Source organism: Molossus molossus, unplaced genomic scaffold (assembly GCF_014108415.1).
Source record: "Molossus molossus isolate mMolMol1 unplaced genomic scaffold, mMolMol1.p scaffold_m16_p_3, whole genome shotgun sequence".
In the NCBI taxonomy this organism is placed as follows: Eukaryota; Metazoa; Chordata; class Mammalia; order Chiroptera; family Molossidae; genus Molossus; species Molossus molossus.
The window spans coordinates 122,068,570-122,092,714 of NW_023425366.1; the positions used below are offsets into that span (position 1 = coordinate 122,068,570).

The window sequence follows — 24,145 nt, forward strand, 5'->3', positions numbered from 1 at the left end:
AATGGAAATGAATTGAAATTGAATAAAATTGAAAACTTATTTCCTCAGTTGCACTCACCACATTTCAGGTGCTCAGTGGCCACATGTAACTAGTGGATACTGTATTGAATGGTGTAGATTTAGAGTATTTCTGTCAATGTAGAAAGTTCTGTTGGACAACACTGGCTTAGAGTAGGCTAATTTTACAAGGTGAATCATTAAGATGATGTGTTTCAGGGTGTAAGAATTAACTATCACTTTTTAAAAACCCTACGAGAATTCGGAAGGGAGGGATTCTGTCTGTTGTCTCTAAGGCTTGAAATTCAAGTTTAGAAAAGTTGTAATGTTGCTGTTTATTGGGTCTTAGGGGCCTGGGAGTTCATGCTTAATTCCATCTCAGGTTTAATCACCCCACACTGTCAGGGACAAAGCCATGAGAGGTACGAAAGCCTGGTATCTGTTGGAAAGTCTGTTGTTGGCCCAATCCCTCCTGGTGTGGGTGGCTATTTCTGGCTTCCTCTCTCCATATCAAGCAGTGTTCTGGCTACTGCCTCAGAGAAGGAGATGCTTTTGGCTTTGAAAAGTTGACTTCATTTCAAAACAGTCTAAATCATTTTACTTTAGATATCATCCTGATGTCTTCCCAGAGCTTTGAAAGGTTTCTGCTTCTACCCTCTATCTTTCCATTGGTATCAAGGGGCATGGAATCAGTTGGCATTGCTGCCTGTCTCAGACTTGGCTACCTTTCGTGAAGCAGTGGGTCCATCTTTCAGGCACAGTCATGCCCTATGCTGGACAGGGCCTTAGCCAGGTGAGCCATAGTGTACACTGGCACACCACATGCAGGTGCTCCAGAGCAGGTGCACATGGGACTCCACCAGGGCCTCTTTTTTTTTTTTTAATCCTCACCCGAGGACATTTTTTTGTTTTTTATTCAGATAGAGTGGGAGGGAGAGAGAGGAAGAGAGAAACATCGATGTGAAAGGGACACATCGAGTGGTTGCCACCCGCACGACCCAACCAGGGCCGGGGACAAACTGCAACCAAGGTACATGTCCTTAGCAGGAACCAACCCCGGGTATCTCTGGACCGCAGACCGACGCTGTAACCACTGAGCCAAACCGGCCAGGGCCACCAGGGCCTCTTTTGACAGCTTTGCCTATGTGTCACATGTGTTGAGATATGTTAGAAAGATGCCCCTACTTGCTGGAGTTTACTCAATACACAAGAATGTGGATAAGCAGTGTTGTCCCAAGCGTGGGTATTTCTTCCCTTTTCCTGGTCCAGCCTAGTCCACACTGGTGTCCTTATTGGCATGTTCCTGCAGGGCAGTGTGCTGGGACAAGTGCAGGTTCAGGGTTCCAGGTCTGATTTTCACTCTGCATCCTGCAGTATATGATCTTGGGCATGCTCCTTAGACAGTGATGCCTCTCCCTCCCAAATCTAGATGTCATGGGAACATCTGCGTCTAGGTGAGAGTACTTACTGACGGCTCTGCCTCCCTCAGGAGCAGACACAAGTCCATAAAACATGATTGTGGAGTTGAACATGTCACCACCACTCCCCAGTAAGAAAATGGAACACTGCTGACACCTGGAATCCTCATGTGCTTCTCCCCTTTTGAAAGTTAAAGGATTTTGTGACCTGTCTAGTTGTAGGAGATAAAGTTTTAGGAGTTGCATGAGCTTCTTCAGATTCTGACTTTCTGAATGATCTTGGGAAAGTCCATGAAACATCTTACCCCTTTACTACTGTACAGACTGATGAGCTAAAGTTTGGGGGCTGCTGAACAAAAAGGTTTTCATTGTGTGTTTCTCTTGCATGGGTCTTTGGCAATGTGTGTTTCTCAGTGAGAGCAGTGGGGAGCAGTAGTTCCCAGCAGGGCAGCCTGGTGGGCATGGCATGGCATCATGGCAGGCTCTTACCCCTCTGATGCTGTCTGCACTGTGGGGCTCTGCACTGTGGGGCTCAGGTCTATTTTCTGTTCCTAGGAAACTCAGAAAGCAGCATGTCCCAGGACACAGACCTCTGTAGAAGAACTTAAACTCTTTTTTTTTTTTTATCCTCACCCGAGGACATTTTTGCATTTATCTTCAGGTAGAGTGGGAGGGAGAAAGAGAGAAACATCCATGTGAGAGAGACACATCAACTAGTTGCCACCCACACGATCCCAACTAGGGCCAAGGACAAACTACAACCGAGGTACATGCCCTTAGCGGGAACCGAACCTGGGTCTCTCTGGTCCGAGGGCTGACACTCTAACCACTGAGCCAAATTGGCCAGGGCTAAATATATTTTCTAAAAAAGCTCGGGTGTAGTGCAGAAGTCTCAGACATTTTCCAGCATAAGTATATACGGATCTGCCATAACTGCTTTGCTGCTGAAGGGGCCACAGTCATGTTCTGGGCAGAGGCTCCGTGAGATCAGCTATGCCGGTGGTCATAGCATCTGAAGAATTGGAGCTGAAGTATTCAATGGCATTTTACGGTTTTCATAAGGCTTTTACCTATGGGGATCTTTTTACCTGTTGAGATGATTTGTCAGATTAAATACTTGTGCATTGGCATTTTGCCAATATATGGTGCTGGGCTCTGACCCACGTCTTCCACCCTTGCTCTTGCTTCTGGAAACTGACTAATTCTTGCCCAGTCTATGTTTACATGAGAGAAATAGCTTTAGTTAGAAAACTGTGTGTGGTAAGTCTTCAACTTGGGGAGTGTCTGATCCTTTCTCTTCTGGTAAGTTGCATAGCCTTGACCTCAACAGTTAATGCTTAATGGTGGTACTTCTACTAGACTTTAATACTGTTTTAATAAAACAACTATAACTTTTCATGATTTTTAAAATCAATGTCTTGATGGTCCTGTTCCCATTTCAGCGAGCCATGTCCTCTAACCGATGAGCAATTGGTTGCAGGGTAAGACCAAGACTTCTCCACCATCTTTCTGTCTTGATTCCTGCTACCTTCTCTTCTTGTAATTGTGCTTAACTCCTGATTTCCCTCAATGTTGAAAATGACTAATGAGGCACACAGGCTCTTGCTCGGACCGCACTACCCTGATCCCCCCCACGAGTGCCTAGGCTTCCCACGGCCCCTGCCCTTTCTCCATTTGGAGTTATTTAGCTATTTCACATTACCCAAGAGGCCTAGGCAAGGTTGGCTGACACCAGGGAGACTTTTGGGACCAAGCATGCTCTCAGACCTCCTCCTCTAGGCAGGCACCAGTGGCCCTGTGAGGGTGGTAGGTGAGCAGGAGCATGGTTTCTTGTCTCTCTAGCTTATTGCCCCTTACCCCGAGGTTCTGATTATTTCTCCTTGCCTTCACTTCTCAGAGGGATCTAGTGGGGGCCTCTTTCCCAAGGGCTGGGTGTTAAATCTAATGCTTGAACTTAGATGCTATTGTGTGTGCCCTTAGAGGCAAAAATATACCATGGACTTTATTAGGCACTTCTCCAGGAGGGCATGAATAAGGTGGGACCCTCCTGTCCCCTTGACAGGGCATCCCTTCTAGGCATTGCAGGTACACAGAGCATCTTTGAGCTCCCCATAATGGGAGGGGGAGAGTCGAGCTCCCTTCCGTGCTGTCCCTCTCTCCTTTTTTGGTAAAGCTAGAAAATAAGCCCTGCTCCCAAATGTCTCAGAAGGCATGGAAGGTCCTGGCCTGTTTTCCAGCTGGGCTGGCCATTTTCCTATGTGTATGTGTTGTTTATTTGTTTGTTTTTATTTTTAAGTTATTCCAGGAATGTTAGTTTTTTTGTAACAGCTATTTTATTGTGTGCAATATAATTTACCAGACTTTTTACCACCAAAACAAAGGAAAATAATTTTTATTAATTTTGGAAACAACAAATATTGTCACTTATTTTTGTTTCAATTTGCTATTTAAAACAGTTATTTCCCCTACCCCCCAAATCTCATGATATAACTCTGTGCCTTTGTGTATGTTATGTCAGCAGACACACTATATAACGTATAAAGCCACTCAGGTGTTTTGTTTTCGTTTTTTTTATCGTAAGTGTTAATATTGCAGTGGTGTGTGGATTTCTATGTGGACCAGACTTTCTCAGACAAGCATCATCCTGCTGGCTGCCACAGAGGTCCTCCCTGAATGGCCACATAGGGCAGTGTGGCTTTTTGTTGCTGCTGTTAATTCTCACCCGAGGGTATTTTTCCCATTGATTTTTAGAGAAGGTGAAAGGAAGGAAGGGAGGGAATGGGAGAGAGAAGAACAGAAACATCAATGTGAGAAAGACAGGCACATCCATTGGTTGCCTCCCGCACATGCCCTGACTAGGGCCGGGGATTGAACCTGCAACCCAGGTACGTGCCCTTGATTGGGAATCGAACCCATGATCCTTAGTTGTGTGGGCCGACATTCTAACTGCTGAGCAACACTGGCCACAATGGCATTGTGGCTTTTAACTTCAATAGCACATGAATTTCCAGTTGGTTCCTTTTGCAGACCCTGGCCTCTCTGGTCTTGGAGGGAAGCACTTCTTATTTGGCTCTTGGAAGGGTGCTTTTGGATTTGGATATTTCTAGATAATCAGTAGACCACCACTGCTTTCTTCTGAATCTCAGGACCACAGCCAGACTAAATTAGGTTTCTAAACTGGTGGCTGAGGGCCAGGGCTGAGGCTTGTTTGTGGGTCTTGATGACAAAGCAGAGGTTTCTTAATGGAGGTATTTGGATATCACAGGAAGAAGTGAACTTTCTGGAGTAGTGGGAGGTTTTTTTTCTATACCTTATCTCTGTGTCCCTGGGTGGCAGAGTGGAGGAGCTATTTGTTCAGATATGATGTGAAATATTGGTACTGGATCAGTCGTTAGGGCAGAAGTGTTTGGGTTTATCACCCTGAACCCTCACCACCACCATGTCCCTCAGACTGGAGTTATAAGGCAGAGTGAGCAATTTAGAGTTTTTGAAGGAAGCATATAATGCCTCTGGTATAAGACTCTGCAATCTTTCATCTCTGGTTTAATCACTCCGGAAAGCAGTATTCCAGGGAAGAGAGGAGAGACCCACAATAGGCGTCTAAGGACATAGGCTGTGGGTCCCATGTTTCCCAGACTGTCTCTGACAACCGTGGTGTTGAAAGGGCTGATGATGCAAGAGGGAAACTCTCTGCGTCTGGTTTGTCTGGGGGCCACAAGGCAACCTAGGATGCCTAGAGGACCATGTCAGTCCTGGAGAAGGCTGGAAACCGGTGTGACACCCTCCCTCTCCAAGGGCTTAGCAGTTCTAGGCTCTCCTCCCATCTGTGGGGGAGAGACTTGGAAAGAATCCCCTAGCTGCTTGTCTTGCAGTTTGCCTGAGTGCTGGTTGATCAGCAAGGTTCCTGCTGCAGGCTACCTCCAAGTCACTTTTTTTTTTTATCCTCACCCGAGCACATTTTTTCGTTTTTGTTCAGGTAGAGTGGGAGGAAGAGAGAGGGAGAGGGAGAGAAACATCAATGTGAAAGGGACACATCAAGTGGCTGCCTCCCGCACGACCCCAACCGGGGCAGGGGACAAACTGCAACTGAGGTACGTGCCCTTAGCGGGAACTGAACCCAGGTCTTTCTGGACCGCAGGCCAAAGCTCTAACCGCTGAGCCAAACTGGCCAGGGCACCTCTAAGTCACTTTTAAAAAAATTTTTTATTGATTGATTTTTAGAGGGAGAGAGAGGTTTAAAACATTGATTCGTTATTCCTCTTATTTTACATTCATTGGTTATTTCTTGTATGTGCCCTGATGGTGGATGTAACCTGACATATCGGGATGATGCTCTAACCAACTGAGCTACCTGGCCAGGGCTCAGGTCACTCTTACATTAGGTGGTGAGCCCTGCCATGTGTAAGGAGTCCAGAGCAAATGGCCTCCTTCCTGGATCTTTTTATTCCAGAGTCATTTCTCATTTCAGAGTTCAGCTGAAGCAGCAGTTTGTAGCAGACCTTTTTTCTTTAGAAAATGGGGAGGTATGGTGTTAGTTGCTCCCCTCCCCCCACATGAGTTCCTCCTGGAGAAAAGCATCTGGTAAGGTGCCTGATTCACTATAGCTTCTCAGCAAAGGCCCAAGACCCACACTGGAGTGTCTGTTTTGATGGTCTCTAGGATGATAGGCAGAGATAGCATGGACCTGGGGGAGTTGGAGCCACTTTCCCCAACACAATGTGCCCTCCCAACCTGGGTGCTAGAAATGCTTTCCCTGGGTGGAGAACAGAGCATAGGACTTGTCTCTCATCTGGCTCCAGCTCAGATATGGTACATTAGTGTTTCTGAAGTGGAGGCTCCCCGCCCCAAGCCTGGGCTCTGAGATAAGAGTCTGCACTGTGCCCCACAGCACTCTCCTCCGTCTGATGACTCTCTCTTATCTGGATCCCCCTGGGCAGGAAGGAATAGGGTTGCCACTAAGAAAACATAAATATACAGATGCACCTTACAAAGAGGTAAACTCGTATCCAAATCTGCTCTCACCTGCACCACAGCCATCCCTACTCCATGGCATCCAGTCCTGGGCATCCTATGTTCATATCATATCAGTGGGTCTGCGTGTCTTGCACATCTTAAAAGTTTCTTCCTTAATAAAAATTGGAAGGTGTAAGTGTTCAGGATAAGGGAAGGGCCAGGAAGCTATACTGAGCAAGGTAATTGGCATGCTGCAATTAGTACTGTGCCCTTGCCTTTTACACAGCACTGAGGGGTTGAGGGTTCCTGGGGGTTGAGAGGTGCAGCCTGGGAAACCTGAACCTGGTGGTAGAGCCTTAATGAGCAGCTCCTCAGGGAAGCGCCAGCTTCAGCTATTGTTCCTCCCTTTAAAAGCAAACTGCAACTTGTTTCTCTCCTGAATTTCATAGAGCATGCCAAGAAATTGACAGCATGTGCCTTCAGTCTTTGCTTCTCATGCCTTTTGCCTTGTAATTTTGGTGATTGTATGTCCCAAATCTTGGGGATTGCTTCCGAAGGCAACTGATAGAAGCTTCCAGGTCATCAGTGGGGGTCAAACCATTTTGTACACAAAGCTGCCATATACTGAGACCCTTACCCTCTGAGGGCAGCTGGTGTGGGGCTGTCACACTTTGTTCACTTATTTCCACTCTGCCTCTCTTTAATTTTAAGGTTTTCAGATGTCATTCTGGCAACAATTTTGGCAACCAAGTCTGAAATGTGTGGCCAAAAATTTGAACTGAAGATCGATAACGTACGTTTTGTGGGGCACCCAACACTCCTACAGCATGCACTGGGGCAGGTAAGGACCTCCCTGAGCAGATCAGGCTCTCCATAGGTAGGCATGGCCTGTCCTGATCTGGGGCCCTCAGGGGACTGTGGCTGACACTTGCTCTGGTAAAGGCAGCCACTGGGCAGCACACCTGACCAGCTCCTAGCTGTCAACTGCATGTCCTCATAGGCCCTGAGGGTCCCTTGAAGAAAGAGACAGGCATCCTTGTCCCCCAGAGTTTCAGTCCCTGCTCCTCGCTTTTAAGTGGTATAAGCATTTCTTACTTATTAAGTGATATCATAGCCAATATTATTAATTTAGCTCTTACTATTGTGATAAACCCTTTATATACATTCTCTGATGAATGAAATGTTACAGTACTGGGGAGTTTTACAAGATTGAATGTACTGTGACCCAAGGGAATTTACACACCAGAACCTTCCAGCCAGTCCTTTGCACACAGACAGAATCAGCGACAGCAGCACTCAGATTCTGAAGGCTTTTGATGTGGCAGTATGAGATTTAGCTCCGTTTATATGATCCAGAAATATGAGGGTCTGTGATGTAAGCCTCAAATCTTCTCCATGACCGAGCCCATGAAAAGAGCTTCTGAAATGGTTGGAGGGTGCCAAGACATAAGGCCATGGCTGGGTGCACCTGGCCCTATGGACAGCACCCTCCTTCCTCACTGAAACCACTGCAGATGGGGATTAGTCCTTAATTATGCCCTGTAGGTGATGGAGGGGAGATTTGGCAGCCTGACAGCAGTCATGGGCCTACAAAACTGAAGTAATAGGCAGGATGGTGAGCCAGTTGGGATGGCCTAGAACTGGAGCTCTGGCCTCTTACGCCCCCTGGTGGCATCGCTTGTAATCAGCTTGGTGTTAGTGACTGGATGCCAGAGCTGCACCCCTGTTTCTGCTGGCTCTGAGCAATGTCCTGTCTCTTAATCATCCTGAGTACTTACCATGCCTGGCAGAGATAGCCTGGAGAACTCATATGGACACTGAGGATGGCAGTGGGGGGATGTTTGGGCAGGGAGCACTCCCTCTGCTTGAGCCCTCTCTCTTTTTGTCTCCTCTGGGCACTTCAGCTCACTTCCATTGCCTGGGGCAGCCTCATCACATTGGGTCAAAGCACTGACCTTCCTATTATCTCAATGGTGACTCATCTCTCCATGGAGCCACCACTAGCTTGTGCAAAGGCACTGATCACTTCCCCAAGACCCTGGGGCTGTTTTCTTTTGGTTCTGCTATATTCTGGAACCTTTTCCCAGGCCTAAAGTAGAATAGCTCTAAACAACTCTTCTTGGGAAGTGGTGGCTCTCATTCATTAAAATTATACCTCTTTTACAGGTCTCCAAAACAGACCCATCTCCGAAGAGGGAAGCTCCCACCATGATTCTTTTTAATGTGGTATTTGCACTGAGGGTGAGTGTTTATAAATGGCTGAAGAGCATGGGCAGATCAGGGAGGAGGGTCAGGGGAGTAACAGCAGCTCATATCCGGTGAGTGTGTTATTGACTCAGCTTAGACTGCAGTGTAGGCATGGTACTGGTCTCCTCTCACTGTCTTCCTTTCTCTCTTTTTTAAAAACTAAAATACAGGTAACATAAAATTTGCCATTTTAACTATTTTAAAGTATAAAGTTTGGTGGCCTCAAGTAACACTTTATGTAACCATCACCATTATCTATTTTCAGAATGTTTCCCTTATCCTAAAAGGAGCTCAGTGATTCCCTTCTCTCCCCCCACCTTCTCCTAGCCCCCAGAAACCACCAGTCTGCTTTATATCTCTGGATTTACCTGTTTCATATGAATGGGATCCTACAATATGTGACCTTTGGTGTCTGGCTTCTTTCACTGAGAATAGTGATTTTGAGATTATCCCTTGTTATGTATATCAGTATTTTATTCCTTTTTATGGTCAAATTGTATTCCATTGTATGGGTAGACCACACTTTGTTTATCTATTCATCTGTTGATGACCTTTGCTGTTAAGGACATTTGTATACAAATTTTTGTGTTTACACGGTTTGATTTTCCTTGGGTATATACCTTGGAGTGCAATTGCTGGGTCCTATGATGTGTTTAACCATTTGAGGAACTGCCAAACTTCTCCGTAGCGGCTGCAACATTTTACATTCCCACCACAGTGCACAGTGGTTCCAATTTGTTTATATACTGACAATACTTGTTATTTTCCATTTAAAAAAAAATAAGTTTAATTGTTCTTAAAGCAGTTCTCAGTGTTGTCTGAAGTTGTGTTTTTACTAGTCAGGAAATTCCTTTTCAGTAAAGTTGTAAAAATATAAGGGATTCAAATAAATATAAAAAATACCCCTCGGTAAAGACTGGCTTATATTATGAAGGGACTTTGGAATACCTAGGATATTTATATTCAGTGACTATTAAATAATGGCATTCCTCTGAAATATCCCAGTATCAGTTTTTGCCAAAGAGCCTAGTAGTTCTTTCTGTCTGGGCATGTGATCTGCACAACGGCTTTTGTGCAGAAATATGAGTGAGAAAGTGACAGGATTTCAGTGACAAGGAACGGGGTGTGTTCTGAAAACCTTCAGAGTGGCAGAAATGAGACTGAGTAGAAAGGTGGCATTTTTGGTGTAGAGACTGCAGGTCTCACTCTGAACAGTTCAAAATAAATAATGCATTAGAATGGAGCTTAATTTAATTTAATTTTGAAAAATGTTTGTTAAGCCCTGGCCGGTTTGGCTCAGCGATTGGAGCCTGTGGACCAGAGAGTCCTGGGTTCGGTTCCCGCTAGGGGCACGTACCAAAAAAAAATGTTTGTTAATCCTCACCCAGGGATATTTTTCCATTGATTTTTAGAGAGAATGGAAGGGAGGGAAAGAGAGAACCATTGATGTGAGAGAGACACATCGATTGTTTGCTTCTTGGACAACCCTAACCGGGCCGGAGGTCGAACTTACAACCTAGGTATGTGCCCTTGACGGGAATCAAATACTCAACCCTTCAGTCTAGGGGAAGACACTCTAACCACAGAGCAAAACTGGCCAGGGCTGGAGCTTAATTTTAAAAACTAGCATACCTTGCCCTGGCCAGTTTTCTCAGTGGTTAGAGTGTTGGCCTGCAGACCAAAGAGTCTCGGGTTTGATTCCCATCAAGGGCACATAACTGGGTTGTGGGTTCAACCCCTGGCCCCCATTGGGGTCTTGCGGGAGGCAACCAATCGTTGTTTCTCTCATATCAATCTCTCTCTCTATCTTTGGTTGGTTTGCCTCAGCGGTTAGAGCATTGGCCCGTGGACCAGAGAGACCCAGGTTCAGTTCCCGCGAAGGGCACGTACCTTGGTTGCGGTTTGTCCTGGCCCCGGTTGCGGTTTTTCCTGGCCCCGGTTGGGGTTGTGTGGGTGGCGACCAGTTGATGTGTCCCTCTTACACTGATGTTTCTCTCTCTTTCCCCCTCCTGCTCTATCTGAAGATAAATGCAAAAATGTCCTTGGGTGAGGATTAAAAAAAAATCTCTCTCTCTCTCTCTCCCCCCCTCCCCTTTTCCTTCCTACTCTACCTAAAAAATCAATGGAAAAATATTTTTGGGTGAGGATTAAAAAAAATAAAATTAAAAACTGGCATATCTTGTTGATAGATAAGGAACTACAAGGTAGAACAAAATGACTTGTTAGTGGCTGGGGCATGAGATTCCAAGAGACCTTTACTTCCTATTTTATACACTTGGGTAGTGTTTGCATCTCCACAGTATCCTTGTATTACTTTTATAATTACACAATACAAAAATATCCACAAAGAGAACTCAAATTAAGTTTAAAAAGCAAGCAAACAAACCCCATGATGAATGCTGTTTACCTGTCAACATCAATAGTTCCTGTGGGATGGGCAGTAGAAGCAGCCCCAGCCCCACCCAAGATGTTGCAGGCAGGCTCTCCTCTCTGGGCAGTGTGTTGATAGCAGAATGAACAGCAGTCAAGCAAACAAGGCATATTTTAAAGTTGTGTAAAGATTTTTATTATACTAGTTAGGCTGGAAAGAATTCTGGTATCCAGTAGTTGAGGAATGATGGGAAAAGGTGGTGGTTATTATACACTGGCATGTTTGTGGCTATTGAAGATGAGAAATGGGAATGATACCAGAGCCTGGGGGAGTATAGATAGCTGCCAGGTAAAAGCAGAGGGAAACAGATGGTATAGGATTTCAGATAGCATGGGCCATAATGTTGGAGAGTGGGAGGAATTTTAAATAATGTAAAGAGTTGGTATTTTAAGGTAGACACTTTTTTTTTCTTCTTTTTATTTATTTATTTATTTATTTTTTTAATCCTCACCCGAGGATATTTTTCCATTTTTTGTACAGATAGAGTGGGAGGGAGAGAGAGAGAGAGAAACATCGACGTGAAGGGACACATCGAGTGGCTGCCACCTGCACGACCAACCAGGGCTGGGGACAAACTGCAACCGAAGTACGTGCCCTTAGCGGGAACCGAACCCAGGTCTCTCCGGACCGCAGGCCGACGCTCTAACCGCTGAGCCAAACCAGCCAGGGCTTTTTTTTCTTTTTAGTAGTCATATAAAAGTTATACTTTTTTTTTTATTTCAAAAAGTTTTAAACCTCAAACTAGTGACAATAGTTTAATAAACCTATGCTCCTGTCTCTGAGAGCCCACAACTATTGCTTTTACACCTTGGCTCCATCTACCTCTCACCCACCTTGTCACTTAGGTATTTTGAGATAAGTCTGAGACTTTATGTCTCTTCACTCCTACATACCTCAGAAGGCATCTCTATAAAAATATGGACATTTATTTTATACCAGAATACCCTTTTCATAACTGAGAAAATTCGCGATAAGTTGGTATCCACTAGTACCTGGTCCATTGCAAGTTTCCCCAATTGCCGCGGCAGTTTTGCCAGTTGGCTTGTCTGAACCGGGACGAAGACCCAGCCTATATAAGCGTGTGGTGTTGTGTCTGTAGATCTCTGCCAGTCTAGGACTCTCCTCCCTGTGTCCCACCCTTTGTCCCGCCAGGTGTTCTGTTTGGACTCCTCTCATTGTGCAGTCAGACTTGCTGCTCTCTTGTCCCTATATGTCCTGCTAACTGGAAGTTAGCTCTGAATGCTTGATTACATTTGGGTATGAGTTCTGGGAACAAGAAAGTCTCACAAGTGATGCCCTCAACTTCGTGCTGTCTCACATCATGTGTGGGGAAAGTTTGGCATTTCTGAGACCTCCCACTCAGGGCTGGCCCATCCTAGGTAGCTCTCTCATTGTGGCTACACAGCCTCAGGCTCCGTTGTACCTTGAACAGTGCCTGGTGGTACAGCCAAACAGGACACCCTGGCACACTCTGTCAGTGCTGGTCATTGGGCTGCACCTGGGTGAGCACCCACCTTGCAGATCTGGGAAGGTGGAACAGACAGGCCCTGAGCATCTGACAACACTGTCATGCCCCAGGCAGTGCGACCTCTAGCAGAGGGTCGGGTTCTCAGGTATGACTTGATTACTTCCTCAAGGGAATAATCATGTGCCCAGGATCATTCTCCTACCTCTGTTATGGTAGTATTTTCACATAGATTCTTCTGAAAGTGGTGAGGCCATTGTGTATATATACCCTATAACCCAGACCTTACAGTTTTGTAATCTTGCAGGGGACACTTGAGGGAATGCCCTTGACATGAAGGGGCAGGGCTGCTGCCCACTGGGGGGCATAGCATGGGAGCAACCTTTGGTTCTCTTCCCAGCACAGGAATGCTGCCAAGTGTGAGTTTTGTTTGTGAACATGAGATCTGCTAGGAGTTTAGAAAATCTCTCCAGCTCCAGGTGATGAAGGTGTTTACTGTGGATACTGTTCGGGCAGATAAACTGGAGAGGGAGGCAGCACCAGAGGTTCTAATCAGTGGCACCATTTGTCCCTCTTCTGTTTCTCACCTCCACCCCATAGGATGACTCAGCTATCCTGTGGGCCTCCTGAAGCACTGAGTCATGGTTGGCCAGTTATCTTCTCCAAGGAGCATCTTCACAGACCCCACAGCCACCTGCTCCACCCGTGGCCTGGCCCGACTGCGGCCCCTGATAGTTTCCTGAGTTAATACAGGGGCGTGGAGGGAGCTCTGGGAGGGGAGTGGCTGGAGCCTGCTGGCTTCTCCTGTTAGCCAGGGTCATTTCTGCTGGAAAGAGCTACTTAACCTTGAGAACAGAAAATGTTCAATGAATAATTAACCTGGTGCTTTTGTTTATTGTGCTGTGTGTCCCTATAAGAGGGGCTGTGTGACTGAATTTTTCCATAGCTAGTCTGGTCCACCAGCAGTCAACAGTACACTAGTGACTGCAGACACTGTTAGGGATTTTGCTCTGGGTAGGCTTTGGTCTGAGCACTGACATTTCTGACTAATTGGTGAGCGAGGTGCTACTGTTATCCCTTCTCGGATGGAAGCCTGTGACCCAGGGTCAAACCCAGGGTGGTTGGAGAGATCTGCACCTTCCACTGGCTGCCTCTGCCAGGCCCAGAGTGGATGCCTGATCTGTGCCCTGCCTTCCTGAATGGCCCTGGTGTGGTGCCCTGCATGCAGCATGGGAGCCTTTCTCTACTTGTTAGAAATGCCTGGTTCCCCACCCCCCACACTAGGTGACCCCACAGAGCCATCTCTGTACTGCCATCCAGGCAACTATGCCCAAGATAGGATGCTGAGAGGACTGGTGTTTGTGGATGGCCCCTAGAGGGGACACAGGAAACTGGCAACGGCAGTGGCATCTGGAATGGGGCCTGGGGAAAGAGTAGAGGAGGATTCTTTCATGGTTTGAGTTTTTGCTTTGTATGTGTCCTGAGTACATATGCTGCATTAGAGTTGTGTGTGGCCTCTCCCACAGGCCAACGCAGACCCGTCGGTGATCAACTGCCTGCACAACCTTTCCCGACGCATTGCCACCGTGCTGCAGCACGAGGAGCGCCGCTGCCAGTACCTCACTCGGGAGGCCAAGCTGATCCTCGCGCTGCAGGACGAGGTGTCCGCTGTGGCCGATGGTGAGTGCAGCTGGAGTCTCTCCTACCCCAACACCACAGAGCAGGCAGCATTTCCAGGCAGGACACTAATCCAGCTTTGCGGATATGGAAACTGAGGTACTTAGAGGTTCCATGATCTTCGCCCTGGACTGAGTGTGCCCCAGGGGCAAAGGAAGACTCCCTGGTGGCATCGCTGAACCCACTTTGCTGAACTGACGAGCTGAAATTGATTTCTTAGCCCAAAACGTTCTCCACCCCCACAGATGCTGCATGATGGCTTTTCATGCAGGTCAGGCACTGCCTGCCGGTCCTGGTGCTGCTGGACATGCTTCCCTGGGTAGAGGACATGCAGAGGGGCCAGCGAGGATACTGAGCTGGCAGGGTGGGTGCTTTCCAGCTCTTGGCTTTCGACTAAATTGAAGGAGGACCTTAATGGAGTTATCAATTGGCAAACTAGTAAAAATAATTTTTGCTGTGATTTTTGTGATTTTACCACGTGATTTTTGCATACTGTAAACATTTCAAAGTGCAGAGAGCTCCCTACCTATAACAAACCTCCACATCCATCTTCTCAGGACAACACCTCTCTAACACAAGAGAAAACTAGGAGCACATTGGAAGGTAAACCCAGTCTAGTTTTAGCAGTAAGTAAAAGTAGTGATTACCACCCATGAACTGCCCCCCTCAGGTGCATTTTCAGTAAAAATTTACTTTTTATGTTTGACAGTGAAGTTTTATCTTTTAAAACATTTTCTTTAGAGTCTGTGACTTTATCAGGAATTTAAAAATTCAATTTAGTACATATATTTATGTTAGACATTTATGAGAAAGAATTAATGAAAAAGACTTTCATCAAAATAAATAACAGCATAAATATGGGGGAAAGTGGGATGAGGCATGGCGTTACATGGTCGCTGAGGCAGAAGCTGGCTCTGGTTGTCTGAGGTGGGAGTCTTCAGGAGCAGCCAATGAAATGGTTTGTTCCTGTGAGACCTGTGACTACAGGGTCAGGTGGGTCCAGTGCTAAAGCTTAGATACAAATATTTCACAAGTAGACAGTTGAACATATCAGACTAAGTATAATTTTAATTCAGTGGGATGCAAACGTTTTATTAGAAGCAGTTGTGAGCCCTGGCTGGTGTGGCTCAGTTGGTTGGGCATTGTCCCATGCACTGAAAGGTTGCCAGTTCGATTCCTGGTCAGGGCACATGCTCAGGTTTTGGGCTTGATCCCTGATAGGGGGCGTGCAGGAGGCAACCAGTTGATGTCCTCTCATATCAATGTTTCTCTCTCTCCCTCTCCCTTCCTCTCTCTAAAAATCAATAAAATTTTTTTTAAAAAAGAATCAGTTATGAATATCTGCTGTTTGGTTTAAAGTTACTTAAAATTATTTTTAAGTTAAACTCGTTTTTAAAGGTATTTTCTATTCTAGCCCATGTGAGTTTCCTTGCTTTGGAGATTCTAAATCCTTCTGTGTTACAATTCTTGCAGCAAATGATGGTCCTCAGTCCCCATTCCATCACATTTTGCCCAAGTGCAAGCTGGCCAGGGACCTCAAGGAAGCATATGACAGGTAAGACAGACTAGCAACACATGCTCCATGTACTTCCTTCTCCTTGTGGGCCTTATTGCCTGAGTGGTGTCTGAAGATGGGACTCCCTTAGCTGGGTGCTGTTCTCCTGAAACGGGGGTGAGAGAGGGCTGAAGTGCCAACCCTTTTGGTGTGCCTGGCTAAAACAGTCATCTCCAGACTTCTCTTAAACCAGAAAATGAACCTGAAGTTATGCATAAGTACCTGAAAGTGCTTTTGAGTTCTCAAATGCAAGTTGATTTTACTGAGCCTGACGCAGTGCCAAGTTCTGGGTCCACCTTTATTGGGTGAGTGTCACTGTCACCGTTTCACCCATGAGGAAACTGAGGCTCAGAGGATGGAGCTGAGGTGGGCCATGTTCCTCCCTGCCCTGGGGGACTTGGTGGTTTATGACACTAATTGTAGGAGTGCAGCAGGTGTTGGAGACGGCAGAACCCTCACAGTTTTGATTATATTTGTGGCTCCGCACCTACTCTCTTAAACGTGGACAAGCAAAGAACTTATTTTTTTTTTAAAGGATAGCCTTGTGACTCTGGCCCTGGGTCTGCAGCGAGGGGTTGGTGGGATTGGTGGAGACAGGTGCCCAAGTGACAGCCCACCTGGCAGTTTTGCCTTTCCTGCCCTGCACCTGGCCCATTGCTTCATAGGGCACCACACAGCACCAGGCAGACAGCAGGCTTCTTCAGTGCATTCTGGTCCCATCGCCTCTTTCTGCCTTTTTTTCCTCCCTCATTCTCTTACTCTTCCACATTCCCCTTTGCTAGCGTGTGCAGCTCAGTGCCCCCTCCTGGCCTTTCCAGGCTCCACTCCATTCCTGTGACTCTTCTCCCCCTGCAGATGGTCCAGCTCCAGAATTGTGGCCGGAGACACCACGTGTCATCTAAATCCAGAGACAGTGGTTTGTTCAGGATCCTTTCCTTTTTTTCATGTTATTTTTTTATGATTTTACTAACATTATAAACATTTAGGAAATACAGACAAGTATAAAGAAAATAAGTCATCTATAACTTCATATCCAGTGATCACTATGAACAATTTTCTTTTTTTTTTAACTTGAGTTTCTGAACATTTTTATTTATTTTTATTTTATTTATTTCAGATAGAGCAGGAGGGAAGGAAGAGAGAGAGAGAGAAACACCAATGTGAGAGAGACACATCGAGTGGTTGCCACCCACACGACCCCAACCGGGGCTGGGGACAAACCGCAACCGAGGTACTTAGCCTTAGTGGGAACTGAACCAGGGACTCTCTGGTCTGCGGACCGACACTCTAACCGCTGAGCCAGACTGGCCAGGGCTAACTTGAGTTTTTGAAAAGGGCACATATTCAATCTGAAAATTAGAGTGTTGCGTTGTTCTCGGCTGCACTCCCAGCAGGTCCTCATCCTGGTGCAGGCCTCATTTCGGCATGCAGCCACCTGTCGTGTACCCTTCCTCTCAGGTGGGTTGAAGGTGCGCACAGGTCCACTTTCTCCCTTTTTTTTTTTTTTTTATCCTCACCCGAGGACATTTTTCCATTCTTCGTTCAGGTAGAGTGGGGGGCAGAGAGAGGAACAGAGAGAGAGAGAGAAACATCGACGTGAAAGGAACACATCGAGTGGCTGCCACCCACACAACCGACCAGGGCCGGGGACAAACTGCAACCGAGGTACGCGCCCTTAGCGGGAACCGAACCCAGGTCTCTCAGGACCGCAGGTCGACGCTCTAACCGCTGAGCCAAACCGGCCAGGGCCACTTTCTCCCTTTTACGTAGTGGTGGCACACTGTGCATCCAGTTAGCCTGTTTCCTTCTCAGTTTAACAGCATAACTTAGACTTCTGCCAGTCCTGGTAAATAAGGACTTTTTCTTTTTTTGCTGCATAGTCAGCCAGCCCCCTCCCTTGGGCATTTAGTTGGTTTCACCTTCTGCTGCTATAAGGCATGCTGCTCAACCATATGCACATGTGATTTTACATGTGTACCCACATATCCCTAATGTAAGTTCCTAAAAGTGGAATTGCTAGGCCAAATAGGTAAAATGCATTTCCCTCTGCAGGGCTTGTACCTCTACATTCCCATCAGCAACACATGAGATTCCTGTCGGCACAGCAATTAACTAATGTAATGGGTAGAGCATGGTGTCTCAGTATAGCTTATGCGTATCTTCACATGTTTAAACCATCCCTGTTCTCTTTTCTGTTAGCTCTCTGCTCAGATCCCTTGCTTGTTTTTCTGTTGGGGGTGGGGGTAGGTGCCTTTATAAAGCAGGGAGAGTTGCCTTTGTGAGGGCAGCTTGTGTTTCCTTTGTCTTTATTTTGGTGACCTCTGGATGTGGTTTCTGGGCGTTAGAGAACATCAGGGCAGCCTGAAACAACTCTTGCTGACTGATGGTTTTGATTTCTGGTCCCTCCTACTCTGGAGAACTTGACCCAGAATGGGAACTTTGGTCTTCTAGTCCAACCCTGTCTTTCTTTTCTTTTTAATATTTTTTCTTTATTGATTTTAGAAAGAGGAAGGGAGAGGGGGAGAGAGAGAGATAGAAACATCAATGAGAGAGAACATCGATTGGCTGCCTCCTGCGTGCCCTCCACCGGGGATTGGGCCCACAACCTGGGCATGTGCCCTGACTAGGAGTCAAACCGGTGACCTCTTGGTGCATGGGTCAATGCTCAACCACTGAGCCACACCGGCCTGGCCCAACCCTGTCTTTCTAGCCCATGTAATGTGATTACGTTGAAGTTTTCTCTGCAGTAAAAGAATTGTTGCCCTCTGGTCTTGAATTGACTGGTATCAAAAATCCCTTCTTTGGCCCTGGCTGACGTGGCTTAGTTGGTTGAGCATCGCCCCATATAGCCGATCTATGTTTCTCTCTCATCAATGTTTCTCTTTCTCCCTCTCCCTTCCTCTCTCTCTAGAATCAATTAAAAAAAAAAAAAAAAAAACATATTTAAGAAAAAGAAAAAAGAGAAAGAAATCCCTTTCTCGGAAACTCCTGTGCCTTACTCTAAGTGGGAATTTGCGTGTCTCAACTAGGATTATGCATGATTTTAGCCCAAAGGCCAAGAAATGGTCTCATCTAGGATTAGACTACAGTAAAATTCAGGCTAACCTGAAATAAAATAAAATGAAAACCAGAAACAGACTTTATATTTCTAAAGAAAGAATGGACTGTGATTTCTTAGGTTTGAACTGGGCTGGAATGCTGGAGGGATGAGATCCTGGATTGTACCTCTGAGGGCCTGCTGTAGCTCAGAGCCTGAGGCAGCTAGTGCCCCCTAGTGGGCATCAGTTTAAAGGAGAAGGACAGGGACGGTTTTTGGCAAAAACAGCTCCCAGGATCCACTGTCAAGCCCTTAGCTTTCTTCCTCTAACCACGTGTTCTATTGTGTTAGTGCCAGGGATCGAATTTCCTCCAGGTAAACCCCCAACTCACCCTGTTCCTAGACCCCACCCTGACTGGTCTTGGTCCTGGGCCTGGCCCCAGAGAAGCCAAGGGCGGTTGTTTCCACCCCTGTACCTGTCCCAGCCTGGCAACAGCAGTGGCTCTGCGACCACCAGGAACCTCCCTGGCCTGTGGCCTTCCCTCTGACCGTGTTCCACCAGGCCTGTGTTGGCCTTGAGGGTCTGGCCTGGCCTGCCCCCGCTCCTGCAGGATGGCTTGGAACTAAAAAAGGGAGACTGAGTTTCTATTACTGATGAGGCAGCATAGAATACAGATGGTAATTTCCTGACAGATCCCTGGGAAAGGTTTTCTCAGCAGAAATGAGAGACAGGAAGCAGTGGGACTGAGCAGTGTTGGAGAATGGGGTGGGACTTTTCAAAGGAATTGTTCTGAGTTTGGTGGTTTTCTTTTGTTTTTGTTTTTTTATCCTCATCCGAGGACATTTTTACATTCATCTTTCAGATAGAGTGGGAAGGAGAAAGGGAGGAAGAGAGAGAGAGAGAAACATCGATGCGAGAGAGTCACATGGAGTGGTTGCCACCCACATGATCCCAACCGGGGCTGGGGACTAACTGCAACTGAGGTACGTGACCTTAGTGGGAACCAAACCTGGGACTCTCCAGTCCGCAGGCCGACGCTCTAACCGCTGAGCCAAACTGGCCAGGGCTGAGTTTAGTGTTTTAATTAAAATCCAGGGCTATCGTACGGCTGAGTGGCCTGATGGCTGCTTTTCCAAAGACCTAAGTGTCCGTGAATGTGGGCTGGCAGTATGAATCCCTCCAGAAGCCCCTGACTGTTCTAGCACCTCTGTCTCCCTGTGGACCTTGGTGACCTCAGTGATAGCATCCCACTTTTTTGTGTGACTGTCAGGTTGTATCTCCTACAAGGTCAGAGATATCCCTTTACTGTTCATGACACAGCCCTGTGCTCGGTGTGTGGAGAAGCACAGCTCGTTCACTAGCATGAAAACGAAGAGGAAATAAGAGTCACGTCGACGTGAATTCCCTGGAGCTTGAAGAACTGTTTGTTGACTGGTTCTTCATAGTTAGCAGGGACTATGGTGGGGTCCAGGAGGCTGTCCAGGGCCTGAATCAACAAGTGGTGGTAGGTTCACTGGGGACTCTGTGCCTGCTCCTCACTGTCACCCACTGCTGCCTGTCCAGAGCAGATATGGGCCCACAGACACCGCCACAGATATCCTGGGAGTTTTAGTCCCTATTTCCATAAAGTGTACCTACATAAAAACTTCTGTTTGAAATTTCAAGTTGGACCTTTTAGAGCCCACCCAGACCTCTTGGATCGGGTGCGGTGTCCCACCGTGGGTAGTAGGAAGCCTGGCTGCATGAGACCAAAGGGACCAGAGGGTGCAGGGCTGCTTTGAAGGTCTCTGGTCTAGGGCAGGAAGAAGAGTGACACAGGATGTTTCAGTTATCAGCAAAGGTTAGGAACTGAAATTCTTTCTCAGATGCTGAGATCTGAGGGTAATGGAATAAGCTTGTACACATTGCTATCTGGAGGGTGAAAGATAAGGACATATTTTAGGCTGGTGCATAACCTCATGCATAGTCATCGCTGCAGGATGGGGCTCTGGCGGGACCATGCATATATCTCTCGTCGCAGACAGGGCTTGGCTCTCCCTTCTGGCCCAGAGCTGTGTGAGGTGCTGGATAAGACTCACATAGGGCAGCGTTTTTCCTACAGTGTTTCCAGATCAAAACATCAGCTGCCCTACAAAGAGAAGTATAAGCTTAGAAGGAACCTTTCAGGGCCAAAATCCCTACTCTGCTAGTCATGTCTTAAAACTGTACTGTACAAACAAAACAAAATAAAACTACTTTGCAAACAGGCACAAACCTTTCTCTTCTTCCTCTTGACAGATTTCAGTACAATTCCTAGCTCACCTCTGGATGTGGGGGGTTTACAGGGCTTCTCTGGGAGGTTGAGGGTGCTCCGCCTGCCTCCTGACTCGTTCTAGGGTTTTCTAGGGATTCTAGGGTCTGCAGCTGGTGCTGGGGGTGGCATTCAGGGTCTCCACACTTTGTAGAGGCACCAGCATCAGTGCAGAATGTTCCAGGGGAGGAGGTTGCTGGCAGGTGAGCAAATGCTTGGAAAAATGGAGTAACATCCACATGGAAACCAGGAAGTCAATGTGGATGTGCCCCCTTCTCCCCGAGAAGAGGACCTCCTGCCATTGTACACCAGACGGTATGGCCAGGGCTCTGGGGATGGCTGACACATGGAGTTGCTATATGGCCTAATTCATTTCCCTGACACCCAGATCAGGCACTTGCTGTTGTCTCTCCATGAGACCCATCCCAAGCCCCAAACACCTGCTCCCCATGTATACCCTGCACTCTCTTCTGCTTGTCCCTTTTCCTGCAGCTCTCTTCAGCTTCTTATGTTCCATACCATTTACTTCCTCAACACCACTGAGTCAGAGCCCTCAAGGGTAGGGCTGTAAGTTTTACCCAGGAGCCTGAATCAGTGCTTGGAGTCTCATTGTGTATCTTAGCAACTTGCGTGTGGCATTGCTGGACACCTGGATAGATCAAAACCAGCTACCTTAAAAAAGATAGGAATCTTTGTTTAATTCTGATTCTGTGGTGTTCAGATAGCTACTCAGCCATATACTAAAAAGGACAACTCAAAAACAGAAAGATCTTTATTTTCAATTGACCAGTCTTTTCTGACCAGGTATAAAGTGAAACAGCAGCCCTGGCTGGTGTGGCTCGGTTTTGTGTCCTCTTGTGTACCGAAAGGTTGCAGGTTCAATTCCCAGTCAGGGCACATGCCCAGGTTGTGGGCTCGATCTCCAGTAGGGGGCATGCAGGAGGCAGCCTGATCGATGTTTCTCTCTCTCACATCGATGTTTCTCTCTGTTTTCTCCCTCTCTTTTCCTCTCTGTCTAAAAACAACAACAACAACAACAACAAAAGTGAAACAGAAGAGGAGCCTGGTCATTTCATTCTCCCTATAGCCCTGGTTTTCCTCATCCTTCTCTTCTGTATATGGATGCTGAGAGCATATGTTGCTCACTTAATGAAGTAGAGTGTCTAACCTGAGTCCTCTGGGCAACTCTCATGGTGCGACCTTTGATTTCTTAAGAGGCTGGGCTATTCTCAGGGTTTGATGTCTATCCAGCAGAGACCTTCAACCAAGGAAGGGCAAGACTATAGGAACCTTCATCTGCTCAGATGTACTTGCTTAAAGCAAGCACTCGGTTCTGGAAGAAGCTGAGAGTGGGATCTTCCTCTGGGACATTGGGGAAAGACCCTATGTCTCTTCCCCAAATTGTGACACTCATCAGACCTGTTGATAGGTTTTACCCTGTGGGGCTATAGCACCAGCAGCTTTACCTTCCAGACTCAGCCACAGCCTGCAGCCCTCAACCTCTGCAGCCAGGGATACTCGTTGGTGGCATTGAGGTCCGGGAGAGCAGCGTGGGTGCTCCCGTGCCTTTGAGTCAGGTTGGGCAGAGGGAGCTGTGGGGCAGTTTGCAGTGAGCAAATGGTCGGTGGTGGTAGGAATCCTAGGAGTAGCTGAGGTGACAGATGCTCTGTGTTCTTCCCACTGTTTTCTCTCCCCATTACCCAGTCCCTGCTTGAGAGAATAAAGACTTATTTTTGCATTTGGAACTGCTGACCACAGATTCTGCCAGCCCTCTGGTGAACCTGTGGGGAGAGGCTTGGAGTTGTTGGTCTATTGCTTGAGGCTTTAGGGCAGAGACTGGAAGAACAACCTGTGGCTGTGGGGAGTGAGGGCCATAGAGCTGCTTCTCAGCTTCGAGCTCTTGTTTGCCCGCAGGAGAGGTCTGGGACCTGGGCGAAGCAGCAGCTCCCACCAAGCCTCCCCAAGCCACTGGTCTGCCCCACACTCGGCCGGATGTGGGCGTCTTGGGCCATCCAGCCAATTGGGAATAGTATTTCAGGGTTGGAATGTGATGGAAAGAGTACCATTTAACACTAGCTGGGTGAGGGCAGGCCAGGCTTTCACAGTGGACACAGCTGCCCTCTCATTCACCTGCTGGGGGCACAGCGAGGATCAGTTATGGGGACTGTGCTCAAGCAGTTGCTTCTCCTTCACGTCAGACACCAGGTGCTGTCAGTACTTAGCACAGGGGCTGAGCCGCCAGGCTGTGGGTTGGAGGTCAGGCTGGCTTCTTTGTTGGGGAGTTTTAGAAGCTTCTGCTGGAAGTAACCCCTTTGTGTGTTATTCCCCAGTGCAGGGAGTACGGGGCCACATGGAGCCACCAGGGCTTGTTCTCTGGGCAGGGCTTCCTGAGAGATAGTCCACCAGAGCAGGAAGCGCCTTCCTTTGGCCCCTTTCCTTCCTCCCATTTATGAGATGCCCCTCAAGTATCCCACACTGAGCCAACCATGCTGTGAGCAGTGAACAAAACACAGGGCCCCACCTCATGACTGAATTCTGGTCAAGGAAGCAGCATTAACTAGCAGACCAGTAGGTGCGTCCTGTGGTCAAGTGCTCCAGGTATGTGAACAGTGAGCCATCGGATTGCCTATGGGTAGTGGCCTATGTCAGGGTCACCTCACTGAGAAAGTGGCACTTGAGTTGAAACCTGAAAGAGGACGAGTTCTAGGGCACCTGGAGGGAGATGTCAAGGGCAAGTACAAGGGCCCTAAGAACAGCAGGGTGGCTGGTGTAGCTGGGCCAACCTGGGGTAGGAAACAAGGTCAGAGAAACGGCAGATCATGCGGGGCAGCTGGCATTTTGGGGTGTTGGCGGGACTGCCGAGGTGGAAGACATGGATCTTTGGGAGAGGGCAGATAGAGGGGTCAGTGCTGAGGTCTGGACTTGGTAGGTCCCTGCAGGTGGTGCAGACAAGATTTGCTAACGGTTTGAGGTGGGTTGTGAGAACAGTCAGGGACAGAGTTGCCGTGTTTGGTCTGAGCAAGGTTTGGGCCTGAAAGAACCAGATCGCCATCACTGAAGCTGGTTTCAGTAGT

At 47.4% G+C, this 24,145-nt stretch overlaps 2 protein-coding genes across 19 annotated transcripts in view; one reads left to right on the forward strand and one right to left on the reverse strand.

Annotated features, from left to right (window-relative positions):
* The window catches only part of LOC118641710 (hemoglobin subunit zeta), a 33,917-nt gene extending 22,797 nt beyond the window's left edge, over positions 1 to 11,120 (reverse strand). The window contains exons 1-2 of the mRNA XM_036279196.1: positions 11,023 to 11,120; positions 6,438 to 6,540 (exon numbers count right to left, since the gene is read on the reverse strand). The gene's annotated coding sequence lies outside the window, so the exon portion shown is untranslated. The remainder of the gene's footprint in view (positions 1 to 6,437; positions 6,541 to 11,022) is intronic.
* The window catches only part of NPRL3 (NPR3 like, GATOR1 complex subunit), a 46,845-nt gene that overhangs the window by 11,344 nt on the left and 11,356 nt on the right, over positions 1 to 24,145 (forward strand). For 7 of the 18 annotated variants that reach the window (XM_036279173.1, XM_036279175.1, XM_036279183.1 and 4 more), the window contains exons 3-7: positions 2,858 to 2,896; positions 7,080 to 7,209; positions 8,535 to 8,609; positions 14,038 to 14,191; positions 15,662 to 15,743. In XM_036279173.1, the coding sequence (XP_036135066.1) occupies positions 2,858 to 2,896; positions 7,080 to 7,209; positions 8,535 to 8,609; positions 14,038 to 14,191; positions 15,662 to 15,743 (480 nt within the window). The other 11 variants (XM_036279177.1, XM_036279174.1, XM_036279179.1 and 8 more) reach the window with 8 other exon arrangements.